Here is an 18,871-nt window from a genome sequence, read left to right as displayed (position 1 = left end):
TGTACAATATTATTGAACATGATGTTAGCAAGCTTGTACTGACTATTCTACTTATAATATAATATATGTATTAACAGAATTACACTTCTTGAGTTGATTCTAATTCAATTCAAATTGTATTTGAACCCAATAGTGATAAAAAATTCAAATAGATATATTTAACTTCAATTATATCAATATTTATCATGAATCGTGTCAGCAATATGAAACTTTCATTAATTCACTTTCCTTTAAAAACAAAACTGACTATCTCCACATTAGTTACTCATAACTGCATAAAAAAAATTCCAAATCAATCATAATTTTTTTCATGTACATGGACATAAATTTGCAAAGAGGCATCTGTCACTGTGTGATATAATTTAATGACAACAGTGGGACAAAAAGTTACATAAACCATTACTGGTGTTCCCGAACAGCAGGGATAAGTGAGATGTTGATACTGTATGCCTGTAGGCGTGAGTGTGGGTGTGGGGCGGAGGTAGGGGGTAAGGAGGCTGGAGGGAGGGGGTATGCCCGGTCCACCCTCTGACCCGATCTCCGCGCGAGAGACCACGAGGGGGCAAGAGTTCAACGACCCCGTGTGGGAGTCCCTGACGGGCCGCGCCTCCGGGAGAGAAAGTCCCGCGACCCGCGGCCATATGCAGCAGAGCCACTACCTCCCCCCCCCCTCCCCAGAGGCCCTGGAGGGACCGTCCAGGGACTAGAGAGCAGCGACGGTCAGGCCTGTTCCACATGGAGGTGACAAGGGTTGCACGCACCAACAGTGAATACCACACCCTTGGTATTGTAATGTGTGGAAATGTTATCTACTCGAACATATTAATGTGAAATAACCGAAATAATCTGAAACGATATTAATGGAAATGATATACATCCACATATGCCGAAATAATAAGGAAACCTAATATAACACATAAAATCACTTAATACAATACAAATTGAATTATTTGTATCCAAATGTAATTAATTAAATAAATAAAATGAAGTAAAATTACATGAAAAAGCATAAAAAGAACCCATTTATAACGAAATAAGTGTACTTTAATAGAAACTAATTTCAATGATTAAATGCATGAAGTGTAACGATATAAATCAAAGGAAAGGCCAGAAATGTGTGGAATTGTTAATGTGAAATAACCGAAATCATCTGAAATGCTAATACCAAGGATGCGTGCAACCACTGCCGTGTTACTACTCGTGGTCAATACGAGAACATAACCCCCCCCACCCACCCTCGTTCCTACCTGAGTGAAGTCCCGTCTGATCAGGTGCTTCTAGCGCGATGTCTCCTCTGGACTGGCGCGCAGTCTTCTCCCAGTGCACAGGACAACTGTAAGGTCTGAGCATTGCGTGTAAATGAAGATAAAAAGTATGTTTCAAGTCCCTAACGTGCTCTCAAGAATCTGTACCGGTTGTTTCATGCCTGAAAAAAAAAGCTCTGGAAACACGCCTTTTAGCTCTTCTTAAAAATACAGTTTAAAAATCTTAATCCTGAATCGAAACGACTTACCGGCCCTCGGCGAATACTATGATACCCCACTCGGATACATTGAGTAGTTATCAAATCACGTTGTTTTTCCTGAAGATGAGCACACCGTAAGTGTGTCACGATCTTGCAGGTGTCTTGGAATCATGTTTGTTTAGCAATATTCACTACATGATCGCATTTTTTAGGATACTTCCTAGTTAATTCTTTTCAAACTATTAAACGAATTTACAGAATATCAGACTAAAATACAGCTTAGACTATTTTTTGCTATCCAATTGCTAACTAGCTGACTTCAACTTCAAAACAGATACCCACACCATAGCTAAATGTGTTTTATGATCAAAGAACTTTCAGTTAGTAGCGGAATATGTCCGTCAACACGTAAAACATTTTGTGAAATATTTTTTTTTCTATTTTATTGTTTCCCTGGCTTATGAAAAGTAGCTACCTCCTCAAAGACTCTAAAAAAAGCGCGGCTACTTCTGAGAACAGATTTGTTCTTCCGTACTTCTACACCTAATACTCCCGGCAGAACAGTCACATTCGCAAATAAATACTCGAATTGCTAATATTCCCTTGTCTAGCGAAATGTTTTTCATCGCAGTAGACTTAGCCGTGTGAAATTAATTCAGTGAAAAAAAGTAAACAAACAAAATATTATGCCTTGTAGTTTTTTCATAATCCTGTAAAATCTATATTCTGGGGATTGAGACATCTGGTTAAGACTGACGATAATGCATTAACGATTGGCAAACAAGAACACATTTAAGTTCCTACATTAATACTTGTGTCCATATTAGTAGGGACCGGAAAAATTCGCGGGTTCAATGACCTCCAGGATGAACTCCATAGTTCTACGTACACTCTGTCAAATGCCACCCACTCACTGGCTGCTGTCTTGTGAGACGTTCCAGCGTAGCAGCCTGTGATTCGACAAAGCTTTGGTCGGGTGTTTCTCATTGGCCCAGAGTCATCCAGGTGAGTTTTTATGAGCCAATAGCAGAGGCAGCACTGAGGTATAACTATTTGTGTTTTAGCCTATCGCGAAATGAATTCGCGAATTTTTCCGGTCTCTACATGTTAGGGAGCAATTCTAAAGGCGACCACACCCCAGGCGTGACATCCAGATTCAGGAGTTGGGTATGACCGAGGCCATCTGTGTGTATCGCGTACGACGAGGTCATGTGGGAAGAATCCAGACCAGGGATTGGTGGGGAAGGGTTTGGACCTTGTCCGATGGCGAGGAACCACCCAGACATCTGCTCGCGGTGGTCTCGGGAGTCGTCTAAGAACTGAGCTCAGGATTGTCGGGTCTGCACAAGAAGCTGGTGTGGGGTCGTCGAGCAACAGCCGAGCAGTGGGCAGCATGCAGGGGCTGCGGGGAGAGGGGGGTGTCTCGTCGGCCGGGGTGGTGGTGGGTGGGTGGGGGGAGAGTTGTCTGCCCGTCGACGGGGGGTCTCGCGCGAGGCAGGGACCCGGTGGGCGTCTACGGCCCGCGATATAGCGAGCTGTCCCCCGGGTCCCGGCTCCAGACCTCGACGGACAGCTGGCCCGCCGCTCCTGCTGAAGCTCCAAGTCCAGGGTGAGACACTTAGACACTTAGACACTTAGACACTTAGACACTTAGACTCTTAGAACAAGGAGGGACTCTTACAGTGCGAACTGAAACCATGTCTTGCGCGAAATGTGACGCTATCTATCGGCTGGACCCATACACAGAGAAAAAGCTTTGTTTGAATCAAACAAATATAGGTTCATATATATGGCGAAACTAATATTTACTTGGTGGAACTAAATATTTTGTTAGTTTAACTAAACTCGGTAAATAACAAAAATGATTTGTTACACCTGACAGAATATACATTTGAGTTGACAAAATCATTTTGTTGGGTCAACAGAATCTTTCCTTCTACAAAATATTTGCTTGAATTAAATATATATATATATATTTCGCCATATATAAACAAATATTTTGTTGAGGCAAACAAACCTTTCTCTCATTGTAACTACTAGCAAAAAAAACTCGGACAGACGGTTCCTATTCAAAGTGTTGTGTTTACATTGTTAAATTTAACTACTTACGACCAATTGATTTGTAACGAAGATTTAACTGTGCGAGAAACACTTAATGATATTTTTAAAAAATATATATCATGTCGACTATCAAATCATTCAATTTGTAAAGTGAAATTTTAAACTACATAATGAAACGGCTCCGATAAAAGAGAAAAATAATAATTGAAAATACTAAAATCAGTCTTTGGACCTGATTTCCGACAAAGAATTTCATTAAAATACCGCCCATGTTGTCAAAAATTCATCAAAAAGTTAATTATATATATTTTTCCCTTGGTCTTTGTGAACTTTTGTTCGCGCCATCCGCCACAGATGGCAGCACCGTGGTTACGCATTCCCGTTCCATGATTTCCGTCCCATTCACGAAATCGCTCTCACCAAATGCCGTATACCTAGAGCTAAGATTTTACACATAAAAAAAAATCAACATCAATCCAAGTTAGTTTCCTAAGGCCATGCTACCAAATAAAACAACCCTTACAACATTCACGCAATTTACAAAAGGCTAAATCCGTAAATAAAAATTCTAGCTGACGGTAAAATGTCACGCAAGTGTTAATGATTGCCATGACTAGCACGACCTTTCACAGCTCGGAAATAACGCGTATTAAATATCTGGTGACAAACAAATAGCAGGAGCCTCCCTGACACCGCCAACTCGCAGTCGCCGATAGTACCCGGTACCTCGCCTCCAGTCGTTACCACAACGCCGAACGTACAATAACGCCGAATGCCAAATTGACCGCAACGCCGACAGCTAGAAAACTGCTGTGTACCACAGCGCCGAAATAACAACTGAATGAATATGTGTGTGTTTCTTAAATGTACCTTAACGCCGAAATACCACAATCAAACCTAACCTTACCTAACCTAACCTAACCTAGCGTAATATAACCTAACCTAACTTAACCTAGCCTAACCTAACCTAGCCTAACTTAACCTAGTCTAACCTAACCTAGTCTAACCTAACCTAGTCTAAACTAATCTAACCTAACCTTTGTGGCAGTCCTGCAATGTAATTTTTCGGCGTTAGTGTATTTCGGGGTTGTGGTAATTCGGCGTTGTGGTAATTCGGCGTTGTGGTACACAGCAGTTTTCTAGCTGTCGGCGTTGTGGTCAATTTGGCATTTCGGCGTTGTGGTATTTCGACATTGTGGTCAATTTGGCATTTCGGCGTTGTGGTATTTCGGCGTTGTGGTATTTCGGCGTTGTGGTATTTCGGCGTTGTGGTATTTCGGCGTTGTGGTGCGTCCACCACGGCACCTCACTATCTCAGACAGCGAGCGAGCTAGTTTACACAACGAAGACCCGCGCGTGTGTGCTGGGTGAAAGTATCGCGTGTCGGCGAACTACTTACAACACAACTCCGCTCTTAAAACACGTCACCTTAACGCGAGGATTTCACGTCCGGCTGAAACCGGTTTGGATGGCCCCTACGCAATGTCGGTGCGAAATGGAAATGAACCTGTGTCCTCAATAATCCGGTAGTGAGAGAGAAAAGAGGAAGTCTTTATATTGTAAACTTCTACACATCTGGCAGGGTAGGTCGATGACGTCGTAGCGTTACGAAATAGTAACTCTCAGAGGGTAACGAAGAGAGCAGCCCGAATTCGTGAAGCATATTCAAGCTACCAAATTACTTGCTGGAAGCACAGATGGCATGCTTCTGTGGCCACTGTGAAATCAAAAAGTGTTCAGTTAAGAAATAATTTTTGAATTATATGATTCTCAATGTTTGTGTTGAGGAACACCGCCTGCCCAAAGGCACTAGAAAAACAACTGACTAAACCTTGAACACTAATTTCGGTCTACCTGTGATGAATTTAAATGATGTTCATCTACTTTTATTAAAAAACTGATTTATTTAAATTTTACTTATTTTATTGTACTACTTTGTTAAGGTACCGTAATGAATACATACAACTGTCAAAGTAACCGACTAGCCAAGATAATATTTTTTTTAAGCCATGGAGGAAATGGCTGTGTGTAAATTTTCATTTATAACACTTGCATTATGACTGGTACACTCGAATTCTTGCTCACTCGCATACTTCCTTTCTTATGAGCTCCCCCTGAACGGTTGTCTCCCAGGACGATGTCTCCAGGCGCCGGCTGTCTCCTCCTTCTGGCGGTGCTGGTCTCGACCACGGAGTGCAGGCCCTACTCCTTCCTGGACCTCTTATTCCCGTCGCAGAGCTACGTGAGTATTCTCGTCTAAAACCCCGTCAAGTCTTGCACCACGCTAACATTTTTACAAAGTCTTATATCACAGATTACGTTTTCGTCTCCATTGACATTATGATATTTTAGTAACCAATATTCTGTTCAGTGATTTACTTGTTTTTCGCTCAACCTACTAACCATTTTGAACTAACAATTTTAAAACATTTAAAGTTTTGTTTAAGTAAATACCTTAAAAAATAACATTTGAAACTGTTCGTCCAACGAGTTAACTTTTTCCCAAAATGGATAGTAGTAAGTTTATTAGTAACCAAATTCAACCAAATGAAAAAAAAAAAAATTAATATAATGCATACTTTCCGAATAATTATTTGACAAAGTTGAATTAAAATTTTTGTGCAGAGTGGACACGGAGAACCAAATAGAATAAATACCTGGAAATTTTTAGGATTAAAGGCAATGCTGGTGTCTACTGCGTGATATGGTTTAAATATCATTCAGAAAAAATTTTAACTAGCCTTTTATAATCATTTTTTTTTTTTAAAAAAAGGTAGGCACAGTAATTGTTTTTTCGAAATAATTTTAACCATATTACATAGTAGCCAGTAAAGTTGACTTTAACCCTAAAATAGTTCCAATTCCATTTATTTCTCGGTATCCATAATGCGCAAAAACGTTAAAAACGCAACTTTTGACGGCTGAATATGCGGAAAGTATACTGTGAATATATAATTTCGTTTTGTTAAAGTCCAGCCTCTAAAAAGTCGGTAGTTTTAACCACGTTGAACCTAAATTTTAAAAAAAGGGGGATTTTCTGTAAAGTCGGTTTTACGGACGATAATTTTACGTGATAACGTCATAAGAAAACATTGATGAAAAATTGCATACCTTTTTAATTTTCAAAATATTATTTACATTTATTGCAAATTTAATTTAAATAATTAGTTTAAATATAATCACGAACAATTAGTTATAGAAATTTTTTGAAATCAAATCAATGTCAAAAATTGTTAATTTGAAATGTTAAAATTGGACAAATACGTGAAATATTTTAAATTTCTGCTTTTAAAAAGCCCGCCTTAATCTGTTTGATATTATAAACAATTTTCTCGCACGGTAGTTGGCCGGTTCTTGCACGCTCGGCTCAGGCGGAACGTGACAATTTTTCGTGCGTGCAGCCGGCCGTTAATCGCTTCATAAGACGTCATCACGTCAAAAATTACCTCGGAACGGGACATGGCTGATGGAAGTATCTGTCTCGACACCTCTCCTCAGAGGAGGTTACTGTTTCCATTCTGGAGCGGCCTGGCTGTGACACAGGCGCTGTGTCGGCAGAGGCACAGAGGCACAGAGGCACAGAGGCACAGAGGTACAGAGGCCCTGTGTCGGCAGAGACTCGCCCTCCGCGACGGGAGAAAGCCGAGTCCGTGGGCGCGATCTGAATATGCGAAAACTGCTTTCGGCGGCTCTGATGTAACCCACGGACCAGTGGACCACCAACGCGCGCGACGTGTCTTATAGCGGAGCGTGACTCTGCTAGTCCACACAGTCACTTGGTCCATCACCTGCATCCTTAAACACCTTTATGTAAGGTCCTTAAACATGAAACGATAACATTTAACCTTCATATTCTTGCTTGTGAAACTTAATATTGATTTGAATCCTTCCCACATATATGTGGGGTAAAATAACATTCACAAGAAATGAATTACGGAATGACGTATTTCGCGGAAATATTTCGGCTGTGTTTTAAAACACTATAAACTATAAAAATTCAGGTAGTATAATTTACTATTCCTACACTGTAGGAATACTTTTTGACAAAAGAAATTTTTAGTTTTAAAAAGTTTTCTCTTGCAAATGGCCGCCATTTACAAAAATAAATAAACTGCTGGCGTAAGCATATCTTATTTCCGTGTAATTTCTGGTCTGATTTCGCACAATGTACCTGCCCCAAAAATAAACCATATTTTTATGATATATTTCACATACATTTGTACAGTTTGATAAAAAAAAAACTACCATTACATTTTATTGGGAATGTTACGATATGTCCAACCACAACCCATAAAACCTAGAGGGATAACAAAAAAAATATATCTACTCTAGTACGTACGTGAGTTTTAAAGCTGGTTCCGTTTTCTTGTAATAAAATGCATTATTTGACAATTTTTAGTGCTTCTGTTCTGTGCGTAATAATGTTTTAATTTTTTTTTTGCTTTTAAAAATCCAATAGAGAAACGTTGTTTCGATAATCACTTTTCAAGGTGTTGGAACTGATGTTAACAAGCAATGTTTAAGGGGCTATTATTTTGTAAAATGTCGGACTGTTCGTGTAACTGGGAAGTGCATCTAGCTACGAGGTCACTGATGTTGCGATGCCCGCGAGATGCTGTGCTGTACCTGGGTGTGCTCGTGCGCAGAACGGGCCTCGGCAGACCAGGGGGCAGGCCTCCACGGACTACGGCACGAGGCAGTCCTATACTGACTACGGCGCCAGGCAGTCATACACGGACTACGGCACGAGGCAGTCCTACACGGACTACGGCGCCAGGCAGCCACGACAGACATACGGCAGCTCTGCGAGCCAGCTCATAGACAGCATCTTCCAGGTGAGCGCCACTCTGCTCTGGTTCCTGGAGTCGTCTATCGCCTGCACGCCGTTCAACATCACAGTGGCAACAATATGACTACGGCACGTACATCATATGTGGTGTTATCCATGGATGAGAGTCCTGTCCTGGTCTGCTCCTAGCCAGAGCTGATAATCACAAGGGATCTACTACTATCATGATGTACAAGAGGGTAGTGGTTCACTCCAATTTTATAAATGTATTTCAGTAAGAATGTTAATAATGACTGAAACGGACACCTGGGCCATAGGCATCACGAACTTCAAACACGCAATGCGTGTAGCCTAAGAACAGGCGCTTAGTAAACATCTCCGGGAAACGTTTAAGCAATCTCCGTACTCGTGTCGAAAAATGATCGCTACCATTTTTTTTGGGACAAAAATGGCGTCATTTTTTTGTTGATTTAATGAAACGTGGGTCAACAATTACAGCGGAAATCACAAAATTACAATTGTCAACTGATTTAAAATCCAGGCGGCGAGAGGTTAAAATAAACTGATACAGCGTTATGAAAAGTGGTTGTAACTCAATGGCGAGTATGTGAGAATGTGAAGCAGAAATAAAGAAAACTAAAACCGTCAGAAACATTTCTCACAAGTTACCTTTTTTGACGTGACAACGTCTAATAAATCAATGAACGCCGGCTGCACGCACGAAAAAGTATCCCATTACGCACATTGTTCCGTTACGCTCATTCGCGCTTGCGTCGCACCGACAGAAGTGAAAACTTAAAACTTTGTTTATAAATGTGTAATATGAAATCATTTCTACGCAGATGTACGTAAGAAAATTAATCTGATTACTAGTATAATTTCAAGTATTAATTATTTTATTATTAAAAAAAGTAGCATCTGTCGGCGAGTGCAGTAATAATAGGTTGTTACAATTGACTAAAAAATTATGGTGATTCATATAATTGACGATAGATATTTGATTACAATTTATTTATATGAAAACTTGTTCATAATTATATTCAAACTTTATAGCTAAACGCCAGTTTTTAAAATTAATTACAAGTCACCTACACGTGAACTGTTTCGTCGACTGTTTATGAAGTGGAGTGAAAAGTTAATGTGGTTTTCATTGCTTATTATAACAACAATTTCTGCAATAAAGGTTAATTATTCTTGCATTTTAAAAATCTTATTACTAGTATAATTTCAAGTATTTATTCTTTTATTATTAAAATAAAAATGATTCAATTTTATTCATAAAAGTATGAAATCATTTCATCAATGTTATGTTATGACGTTGTCACGTTAAACTATCGTCCGTAAACCGACTTTATAGACAACCAAATTTTTTTTTTAGAATGACCAAACGGAGCTTAATTTACGAATAGCCCTCGTACATACTACTGACACGGGTGCTAGGTGTTTTTGAAGTATATACAACCTTCAATAAAAAGTAATTTATCATCCCGCCTTGGCTTGCGCCGAAGCTTCAGAGTGACCATCACTCAGCCGCGCGGAGCGCAATGTTTGACCGCCACTCAGCGCCGGGAACGTAAACAGCTGATCACTTATCGCACTTAAGTCCCTCCAAGGACGTCCCACCACTCTCTCCGCTCGGGAATACTTCCTTCCACTGTTGGCAACCCTGCCTCTTCCCTGGGGCAGTACGGTAAATTTGACACGACAATTTCAGAAATATTTTTTTCTTGTATATTAATTAAGACCATCATCGGATAATATTAACATTGTACTTATAAAAAAACGTACATATTTGAAAGACGCCAATTTGTTTTTAATAATTTTTGTCAAAAATTTTTTTGTGTGATTTAATATTAGATAATTTTCGATCTGTTTTAGCATAACAATATATTTAATAGAATTCCTTGCTATTAAAATTAACCGATTGGTGCAAATATTTTCTCTTGTGAAATGATATTAAGTGTTTGGTTTTGAATTTCTATTCAAGTGACAGATTATTCCGACATTACGGCCGGCGTTCTCGCGTTCTCCTCCCGCACATGCGCCCCTGTGTTTCCGTACCATGCGCGTCTCTGCCTGAGGACGGGAGCAGATTGCAGTTCCCGAAACGTCGCTTGTTTCTGTTTTATAAAAAGGTTGTGTTCGTTTGGTCCTTTCGTTTTGTCGTGTTTTTGTCTTGTTTTGACTGTTGTGCTGAATATTTGCGTTGAATATTTTTTGTGCTGTCATCATTTGTGGGGTTTTTTTCGTTCTTATTTGGAAAACAATTGTGTTTATTTCGTCTTTTCGTTTTGCTGTGTTGTCGTCTCGTTTCAACTGTTGTGCTGAATTTTTTGGGTTCGGTATTTTTGTGCTGTAATCATTTGTGGATTTTTTTCGTTTTGTGAGTCCTTTTTTCTTTGTTTTTCTTTGTTTGTTGACCATGTTCCTGTTTTGGAGTATTGTGTGGCGTTTATATCCTGACTACAGCAATGTTTTGTTTAGTTTGTGTTTTTGTCATTTGTGTAATTTTGTAGTTTTCTTCTACAGACAAACATGAGCATAGCAATGGCGTATGTCGAAAAGCCAACATCAAGTAATTTCTGTAGTTTATTACTTTATACATATATACAATTCTTCCTGGATTCTAAAAAGATTTTCTGGGGTTTTCCCATTTATAATAAGTATATATTATATTTTATGTAATAAATATATATAATTATAATATATTTCAATAAATATTCTAGGGAGTTGGTAGCCCTGCTGACGGGCCTGGCTACACCCCGCAGTTCCTGTCCACGTTACCTGCGCCCTCGGGCATGCATGCACAACATGCGCCAAGCAGGTGTTTCCCGGTGGTGTCCTGGGTGTACCTGGTAGTGTGCGTCTTGCAGGTGCCCATCCAGACGCTGGGCTGGGCGGTGTACCTGGTGGTGTGGGTGCTGTGCAAGGGTGTCTTGCAGGTGCCCATCCAGACGCTGGGCTGGGCGGTGTACCTGGTGGTGTGGGTGCTGTGCAAGGGTGTCTTGCAGGTGCCCATCCAGACGCTGGGCTGGGCGGTGTACCTGGTGGTGTGGGTGCTGTGCAAGGGTGTCTTGCAGGTGCCCATCCAGACGCTGGGCTGGGCGGTGTACCTGGTGGTGTGGGTGCTGTGCAAGGGTGTCTTGCAGGTGCCCATCCAGACGCTGGGCTGGGCGGTGTACCTGGTGGTGTGGGTGCTGTGCAAGGGTGTCTTGCAGGTGCCCATCCAGACGCTGGGCTGGGCGGTGTACCTGGTGGTGTGGGTGCTGTGCAAGGGTGTCTTGCAGGTGCCCATCCAGACGCTGGGCTGGGCGTGTACCTGGTGGTGTGGGTGCTGTGCAAGGGTGTCTTGCAGGTGCCCATCCAGACGCTGGGCTCGGTGGGGCAGCTGGTGGTGTGGGTGCTGTGCAAGGGTGTCTTGCAGGTGCCCATCCAGACGCTGGGCTGGGCGGTGTACCTGGTGGTGTGGGTGCTGTGCAAGGGTGTCTTGCAGGTGCCCATCCAGACGCTGGGCTGGGCGGTGTACCTGGTGGTGTGGGTGCTGTGCAAGGGTGTCTTGCAGGTGCCCATCCAGACGCTGGGCTGGGCGGTGTACCTGGTGGTGTGGGTGCTGTGCAAGGGTGTCTTGCAGGTGCCCATCCAGACGCTGGGCTGGGCGGTGTACCTGGTGGTGTGGGTGCTGTGCAAGGGTGTCTTGCAGGTGCCCATCCAGACGCTGGGCTGGGCGGTGTACCTGGTGGTGTGGGTGCTGTGCAAGGGTGTCTTGCAGGTGCCCATCCAGACGCTGGGCTGGGCGTGTACCTGGTGGTGTGGGTGCTGTGCAAGGGTGTCTTGCAGGTGCCCATCCAGACGCTGGGCTGGGCGTGTACCTGGTGGTGTGGGTGCTGTGCAAGGGTGTCTTGCAGGTGCCCATCCAGACGCTGGGCTGGGCGGTGTACCTGGTGGTGTGGGTGCTGTGCAAGGGTGTCTTGCAGGTGCCCATCCAGACGCTGGGCTGGGCGTGTACCTGGTGGTGTGGGTGCTGTGCAAGGGTGTCTTGCAGGTGCCCATCCAGACGCTGGGCTCGGTGGTGTACCTGGTGGTGTAGGTGCTGTGGGTGTCTTGCAGGTGCCCATCCAGACGCTGGGCTGGGCGGTGTACCTGGTGGTGTGGGTGCTGTGCAAGGGTGTCTTGCAGGTGCCCATCCAGACGCTGGGCTGGGCGTGTACCTGGTGGTGTGGGTGCTGTGCAAGGGTGTCTTGCAGGTGCCCATCCAGACGCTGGGCTGGGCGTGTACCTGGTGGTGTGGGTGCTGTGCAAGGGTGTCTTGCAGGTGCCCATCCAGACGCTGGGCTGGGCGGTGTACCTGGTGGTGTGGGTGCTGTGCAAGGGTGTCTTGCAGGTGCCCATCCAGACGCTGGGCTGGGCGTGTACCTGGTGGTGTGGGTGCTGTGCAAGGGTGTCTTGCAGGTGCCCATCCAGACGCTGGGCTCGGTGGGGCAGCTGGTGAAGGCCACGGCCGAGCTGCCCTCCCTCCAGAGGCGCCGCGAGCAGAGGCTGGAGTCCCGGCGCAGACCGCGGAACCGCGACTTCCTGAGCCCCGCGGCGCAGACCGCCGACCTGCCCGTCGCGGCCGACGGCTCCAGCTACAAGATATGAGCCGCGGCTCATGAGTCACTGCGAGGCGCTACAAGATATGAGCCCCGGCTCATGACGGACTGCGAGGCGCCGTGCTGGTCCTTCCACTATCCCAGGGAGATGAGACACTTATTAAGTAAACAGATTCTCCAATTCTTCTAGAGACCTGCAGCATGTGTGTTCTTTGAATATGCATGGAGTTTTAAGACGAAAACAAATTTCGAAATACAATAAAAATTATTGTATTCCCTAATTAAAAATTACGTCTTCAAAATAAATGTTATTTAGGAGAAAAAAATACGTAAAGTTAGAAAAATATGGTAGTCATTCTACTAATAAAACAAGAAAACCTAATCTATTTTGATTAAATAATTAATGAAATAGAACATGACACGGGCGAGTGCAGTGGTAGAGTGCAGAGCGCAGGTAGAGGACATGCCCGTGGCAGCGCCGTGAGCTTGTAGAGCCGTGACGTCACGTGAAGAGCCCCATGCGCGCCCAGAGGTAGCTAGAGGCATCGCTAACATTCCAGCGCCGGGACTACTTGCTGGTCACAGGACTGGCGCAGAGCCTCTCTTTCCCTGATAGTCAGGCAACTGGAAATACTTGCGTGTACGGCGGGTGGTATGCATTCAGGGGTTACCATGTTACAAATTCGGGAAGAACGATTAGTGTAGTGGGCTGCAAATTTTCACCCGCAACAAAGTTTATATATTTACGCGTCTGGAAAGTGCAGTATTTTATAATTTATTATTTCTGTTTTACAATTTTTTTTATTTTAAATATCAACCAAAATTTAATGACTTATTGGATTTCAAAACCAATAATAAAATAAAAATTAGTATTCATCAGCTGTCTAAACTAAAAAGAATGTTTAAAAAGTTACATCTGGAAAGATTCCTTTTATTCGTGTGAGGCGTGATGTGTACAATTTCAAGGTAGCCTTTACTAACTATATCTTGTAAACTAGCTGACAAACAATTTTTTCTTGAATCTTACGAGAGAAAAAAAATGTATTGCATTTTTCAATACATTAAAGATCCAGTTAACAAGATATTTATATTTTGTGTTTCCATTGTTATTAAAAGCAACACTTAAAACTTCATACTGCTCCAGATCTTTTAAATTTAATGGCAAATCTTTTAGAACCGCCCTCCTTGTCTCTGCAAGTTCCTACAGCTCTGGCCCCACCTGCTCGTGCGCATAGCTTTAGAAGAAACAATGTGATTGGAAAACTGTTCAAGGTATCCGAGCTGTGTCTACTTACGAAAAGCATTTAAGAGTTCTTGATATAAGCTTTTGGACATACGCCATTGCTAATCACTTTTTCTGTAGAAGAAAACTAAAAAATACCCAAAAGACAAAGACACAAATTAAGCAAAAAATGGCTGTTGCCAACAGGATATAAACACCACATAATATTCCATAACAGGAATATGGTCAACAAAGAAAAACAAAGAAAAATGGACTAAGAGAACGAAAAAAAAAACACAAATGATGACAGCACAAAAATGTGCTTAGCAATGGCGTATGTCCAAAAGCTTACATCAAGTCATGCACTCCCATTGCACAAATCTTTCAAAGATAATATTTAAGAGTTCGCAGAGAGCCAATAAGTATTTTCGTTTCCGGATTAAGTTCTTATACTTTATTTTTTTGGGGAGTGAAAAAAGCTAAAAAAAAAAAAACGTATTTTCACAACATATTTTTAAGAAATAACTCCCAGTAAAGATTCTTGAGTGCACCCAAGGGCCTTGAATTACATCTTTATCGTCATTTCTCCGCCATATAATGTTATGGTTTGGTTCTAATCTCATGGTTGACCTTCACACGACGACAAGACTTCGTGCCAGTTCAGAGCCTTGCGCTTAGAGGTGATACCGCGTTAGAAATACCAGCGAGCGTCGCACTTATCATCCCGCCCCACTTACTAGGCGGGTCCCTTGTCCACTTTGACCGAATGTTAGTTATGCATCGGTAACTCTTACTTATTTCGAAGCTGATCGCGCTGTTTAAGCACGGGTGCCAGTGATTCTGACTGATTCGCCAGTCAGCGTCAGCTCGTACAGAAAACGTTTGATTACTTTCATTCCGCATTCACATATTCATTTGAGGTGAAGGAAATTTCAAAAATTAATTGTTTAATTTAAGTGTTAGTTTCCTACAAGTTTACCACGAAAGAATTCTGTGAAGTTCAGACTGTTTGCTTGCAGTTTTTCAAGAATATTGTGGCATAAATATCGGAAGATTAGTCTGTAAAATTACAAGAAATTTTTCACTGTGTGCACCTTACAATACCATCATCACTACAGCACGTGTTACAGAGATGGATACTACAAGAAGAAACCTGTATTCGCTATCGTGGGTATGTTAACAATGTTCCAACTCATTACGTACGCTCGGGCATAGTTTTAAAAAATCTTCGAACACATGTTCCACTATTAATGCTGTTACGGTCATCCTGTTGGCTTAAAAAAACATTATTTATTTAATTAATACCGTTGTGTTGTAAATTTAAAAAAAAAATTAGAAGTTTATTTGCATGTTTAGATGCTGAATTTTGAGTAAAAAAATCAAAATAGAGATCATAGTAAAACGTTTACACATCCATGAGAAGAAGAATGATTTCTCTTTAATAAACCAACCAAATAAATATTAATACGTGACAAATGACTGTACTTATTTAAGTGCACTCAATACTGTCACAATGAATATTTTTTTTTGGAAGTTGTCACAAAATATTGTACAAAATTTAACTTTGCCAAAAATTTTGTATCGAAAAAAGATTTGGCAATGTGAATTTTAACAAAATCCTCTGTATCAAAAATACATTTTTTCCTTGGTTTAACATGAGTAATGTATGTAAGATAATAATTGGCATTCAAGTATTGTCTTCTTATTTTTAGCATAGAGATATTTAATTTGTTACATAACTATTAGATTTTATTTTAGTCATCAAGTTTGTAGGCTTGTTAAACATATGCACTTAATTTTATGTAATTTTTGTTTGTAATCATACAGTGTACAAATATTTGTTGTTTTTTAAAATAATAAACTTAAAATAAAAGTTTCCTTGTTTGATTCCAAATTTCATTTTTTTCGTATTTATTGGCTACATCATGCATGTGCAATATATCCAAATAAGCATGTTTATTTTTTTTTGTTTTGTTTTTCCATGAGATAAGTTCTAATTAGGAATTCCGAGGAACTCTCAAAACTAATATTTTTCCTAAAACAATGAATACAGTGGTTGTAATCAAAGCAATAAAGTAAAGAAACCGGTTTTCAGGAGTTCCCAAGAGATGAATAACACTATGCTTCCCACGGTCGAAAATGGGCTGATTATCTCAGATGCCGGGACTACTATCTACTGTTTTTTTTTCGTCGTCGCCCAGTGAAACAAAAACATCCTGTCACACTAGGCAGCACTTCCTGTCGCACCGCGTGGAACGCAGCCAGGGAACACCCACGGGTTATTTTCCACTGAATTATCAAAACAGACTTTTCAGAAAGAGGTTAACTTAGGGCGTAAGTGCTTCGGTGAAAACTCATCTCCTTCAAAGTAAATTATTTGACAATAATTGTGAACATTCAAAACCAATTTTTATTTTACTTATAAATCGTTGAACGCCGGCTGCACGCACGAAAAATTGTCACGTTCCGCCTGAGCCGAGCGTGAAAGAACCGGCCAACCACCGTGCGAGAAAATCTTCAATCATATCAAACAGGTTAAGGCGGGCTTTTTAACTGATTGTCCGTGATTATATTTAAAAAAAATTATTTAAATTAAATTTGCAAAAAACTGTAGATAATATTTGAAAATTAAAAAAGTATGCAATTTTTTATCAATGTTTTCTCATGACGTTATCACTTAAAATTATCGTCCGTAAACCGACTTTACAGACAACCATCTTTTTCTCATAGTTGTATTTACAATAGCCCTAAAGTTATGTCGGCTGCCTGTTGTATAGGAGACACGTCCTGACTCGCAGAAGCTCTGAGACCCTACCACGGAGCACCTTCTAGGAACCACTGCAGTAGCGTGGCCTGCCGGTAAACCCGGGCACTAAACGCCAGGCTGCCGTGGCGACCAGTTGATTCCCCTGAGAGTGTACAGCTTTGTACGTTTATACGGAACCCCCCAGTCCCCCCTCCCACCCACCAACTGGCCGCGGGGAGTTTCCTCTGCTCGGCGGACAGGTTCCGCGCGTCACAAGGTCAGCGCAGACGGCGCACAGAGGCGCTCTGACCGCTCTGACCGCTCTGACAGTTCTGACAGTTCTGAAACTCCTGTCGACGAGTTCAACCCACCAAGCTTCCCGGTAGACAAACAAAAAGGTTACATCAGAAATTACCAATGGTTTGTCGGCTATAAACAAAAAAACAACAACATCGAACCATCGACAACGCAGCTCGAAGAAGTCAGCCTTCGTGGCGCAGTCGATACCGCACCGGGCTAAGGTCCGGGGGCTCTGTGTTCAAATCCCGGGTAAGACGTGGATGTAATTTGTGTTGTCTTAATACGCCAACAATCACAACTACAATTTCACAATGACGCGGGGTGACATAAAAATACAACATTAAGGGGCCCGCCTACCTGGTCACACAGACGGTGCGCAGAGCTTCAGGAAAAACAACGCGATTACAAAACTACTCAAGATATCCGAGTGGGGTATGTTTACGAAAAGCATTTAAGAGTTCGCTGAGGCCCGACAAGTACTTTTAATTTTGGATCACGTTTTTAAACTGTATTTCTAGAAGAGTTAAAATTGCTAAAACGCATGTTTTCAGAGTAATTTTTAGGCGTAAAACAACCAGTACAGATTATTAAAAGCACTTAAGGGACTTGCATTACACCTTTATCTTCATTTCTCCGCCATATAATGTTACGGTCACCGCTAAAATTTCACGGTTATCCTGTGACGACGAGAAGACTGCTCGCCAATTCAGAGACTTGCGCTTAGAGGCGACACCGCGCTGGAAGCACCAGCGAGCGTCGCACTTATCATCCCGCCTCACTAACACACATACACCCCTGACGAGGCGGGCCCCTTAAGGGGGGGGGGGAGATGATTGGCACACTGGTGACCGTCAAGATTTGCCTGTGTGCCACCCGTCTTTTTTTTTTTTTTTAAGAACGGCATCATGGCAGGGTGTCCAGTACATCCATTGTATCAAATTTTGATCAGTAGTCACCTTTATAATTGAATTTTTAAAAGGAATATAATGGTAACATTTAAATCTCATGGAATAGTTGGCTTTTAGAACACCAGTGTTTACGCATAGAAATAAATATTATGATTTGGCTTGAAAAATTAAACGGAAACTTATTAATTTTAATTTTTATTTTATTTTATTTTTTAACATCCAGTACTTAAGAAAATCTTTCGATGATTCCGTTAAAACAACTAGTAAAAAAAACTAATGTTATTAAATACATGAAACACACACGATACGTTTGAATAGAAGACGTGCAAAAACAAGCGTTGCAAACCGGCATTAGATGTATACTACTTGAAAAAACAATTCCTGGCGATTTTGTGTATGACATCAAGTCGGGCTATAATGGAGAAAAATTAAATTATTGTAGCCCTCTACAGATAACATTAATCAATCCTTCGGAAATAATATCTCAATATCCTCACGTATCTAGGTTGCTTTAATTTTCTTACTCCGTCTTCGGTATTTTTTTTTAACCTGGAAGAAAGGCATCCGAGCCCAAATGACCTCTTAATGGCTACGTCACTGTTGTCAGGCTGTATTATGTGCATAGAGCAGACTCCTGCGTAGAGTGAAGCACGCTAACTTCAGGAAGCAGTCCTCGCATCGCCATCCAGAACAACTTTCTAAGGTTTCGGAAGCATCCTTGGCTGGTAGCGACATGATCTCCTTGGACACGCGCTCTGAGTCCAACTGCCAATCTCAACACGTGACAATCG

At 41.7% G+C, this 18,871-nt stretch overlaps 1 protein-coding gene across 1 annotated transcript; it reads left to right on the top strand.

Annotated features, from left to right (window-relative positions):
- Positions 1 to 1,588: 1,588 nt before the first annotated feature.
- LOC134536360 (uncharacterized) lies at positions 1,589 to 14,421 on the top strand. The gene is made up of 5 exons (XM_063376113.1): positions 1,589 to 1,599; positions 2,964 to 3,074; positions 5,660 to 5,768; positions 8,173 to 8,361; positions 12,765 to 14,421. The coding sequence occupies exons 1-5, from the start codon at positions 1,589 to 1,591 to the stop codon at positions 12,951 to 12,953; spliced, it is 609 nt and encodes a 202-aa protein (XP_063232183.1). The 3' UTR covers positions 12,954 to 14,421.
- Positions 14,422 to 18,871: the final 4,450 nt, after the last annotated feature.

Source organism: Bacillus rossius, chromosome 10, assembly GCF_032445375.1.
Source record: "Bacillus rossius redtenbacheri isolate Brsri chromosome 10, Brsri_v3, whole genome shotgun sequence".
Lineage (NCBI taxonomy): Eukaryota > Metazoa > Arthropoda > Insecta > Phasmatodea > Bacillidae > Bacillus > Bacillus rossius.
This window is presented reverse-complemented; position numbering and strand designations above follow the sequence as displayed.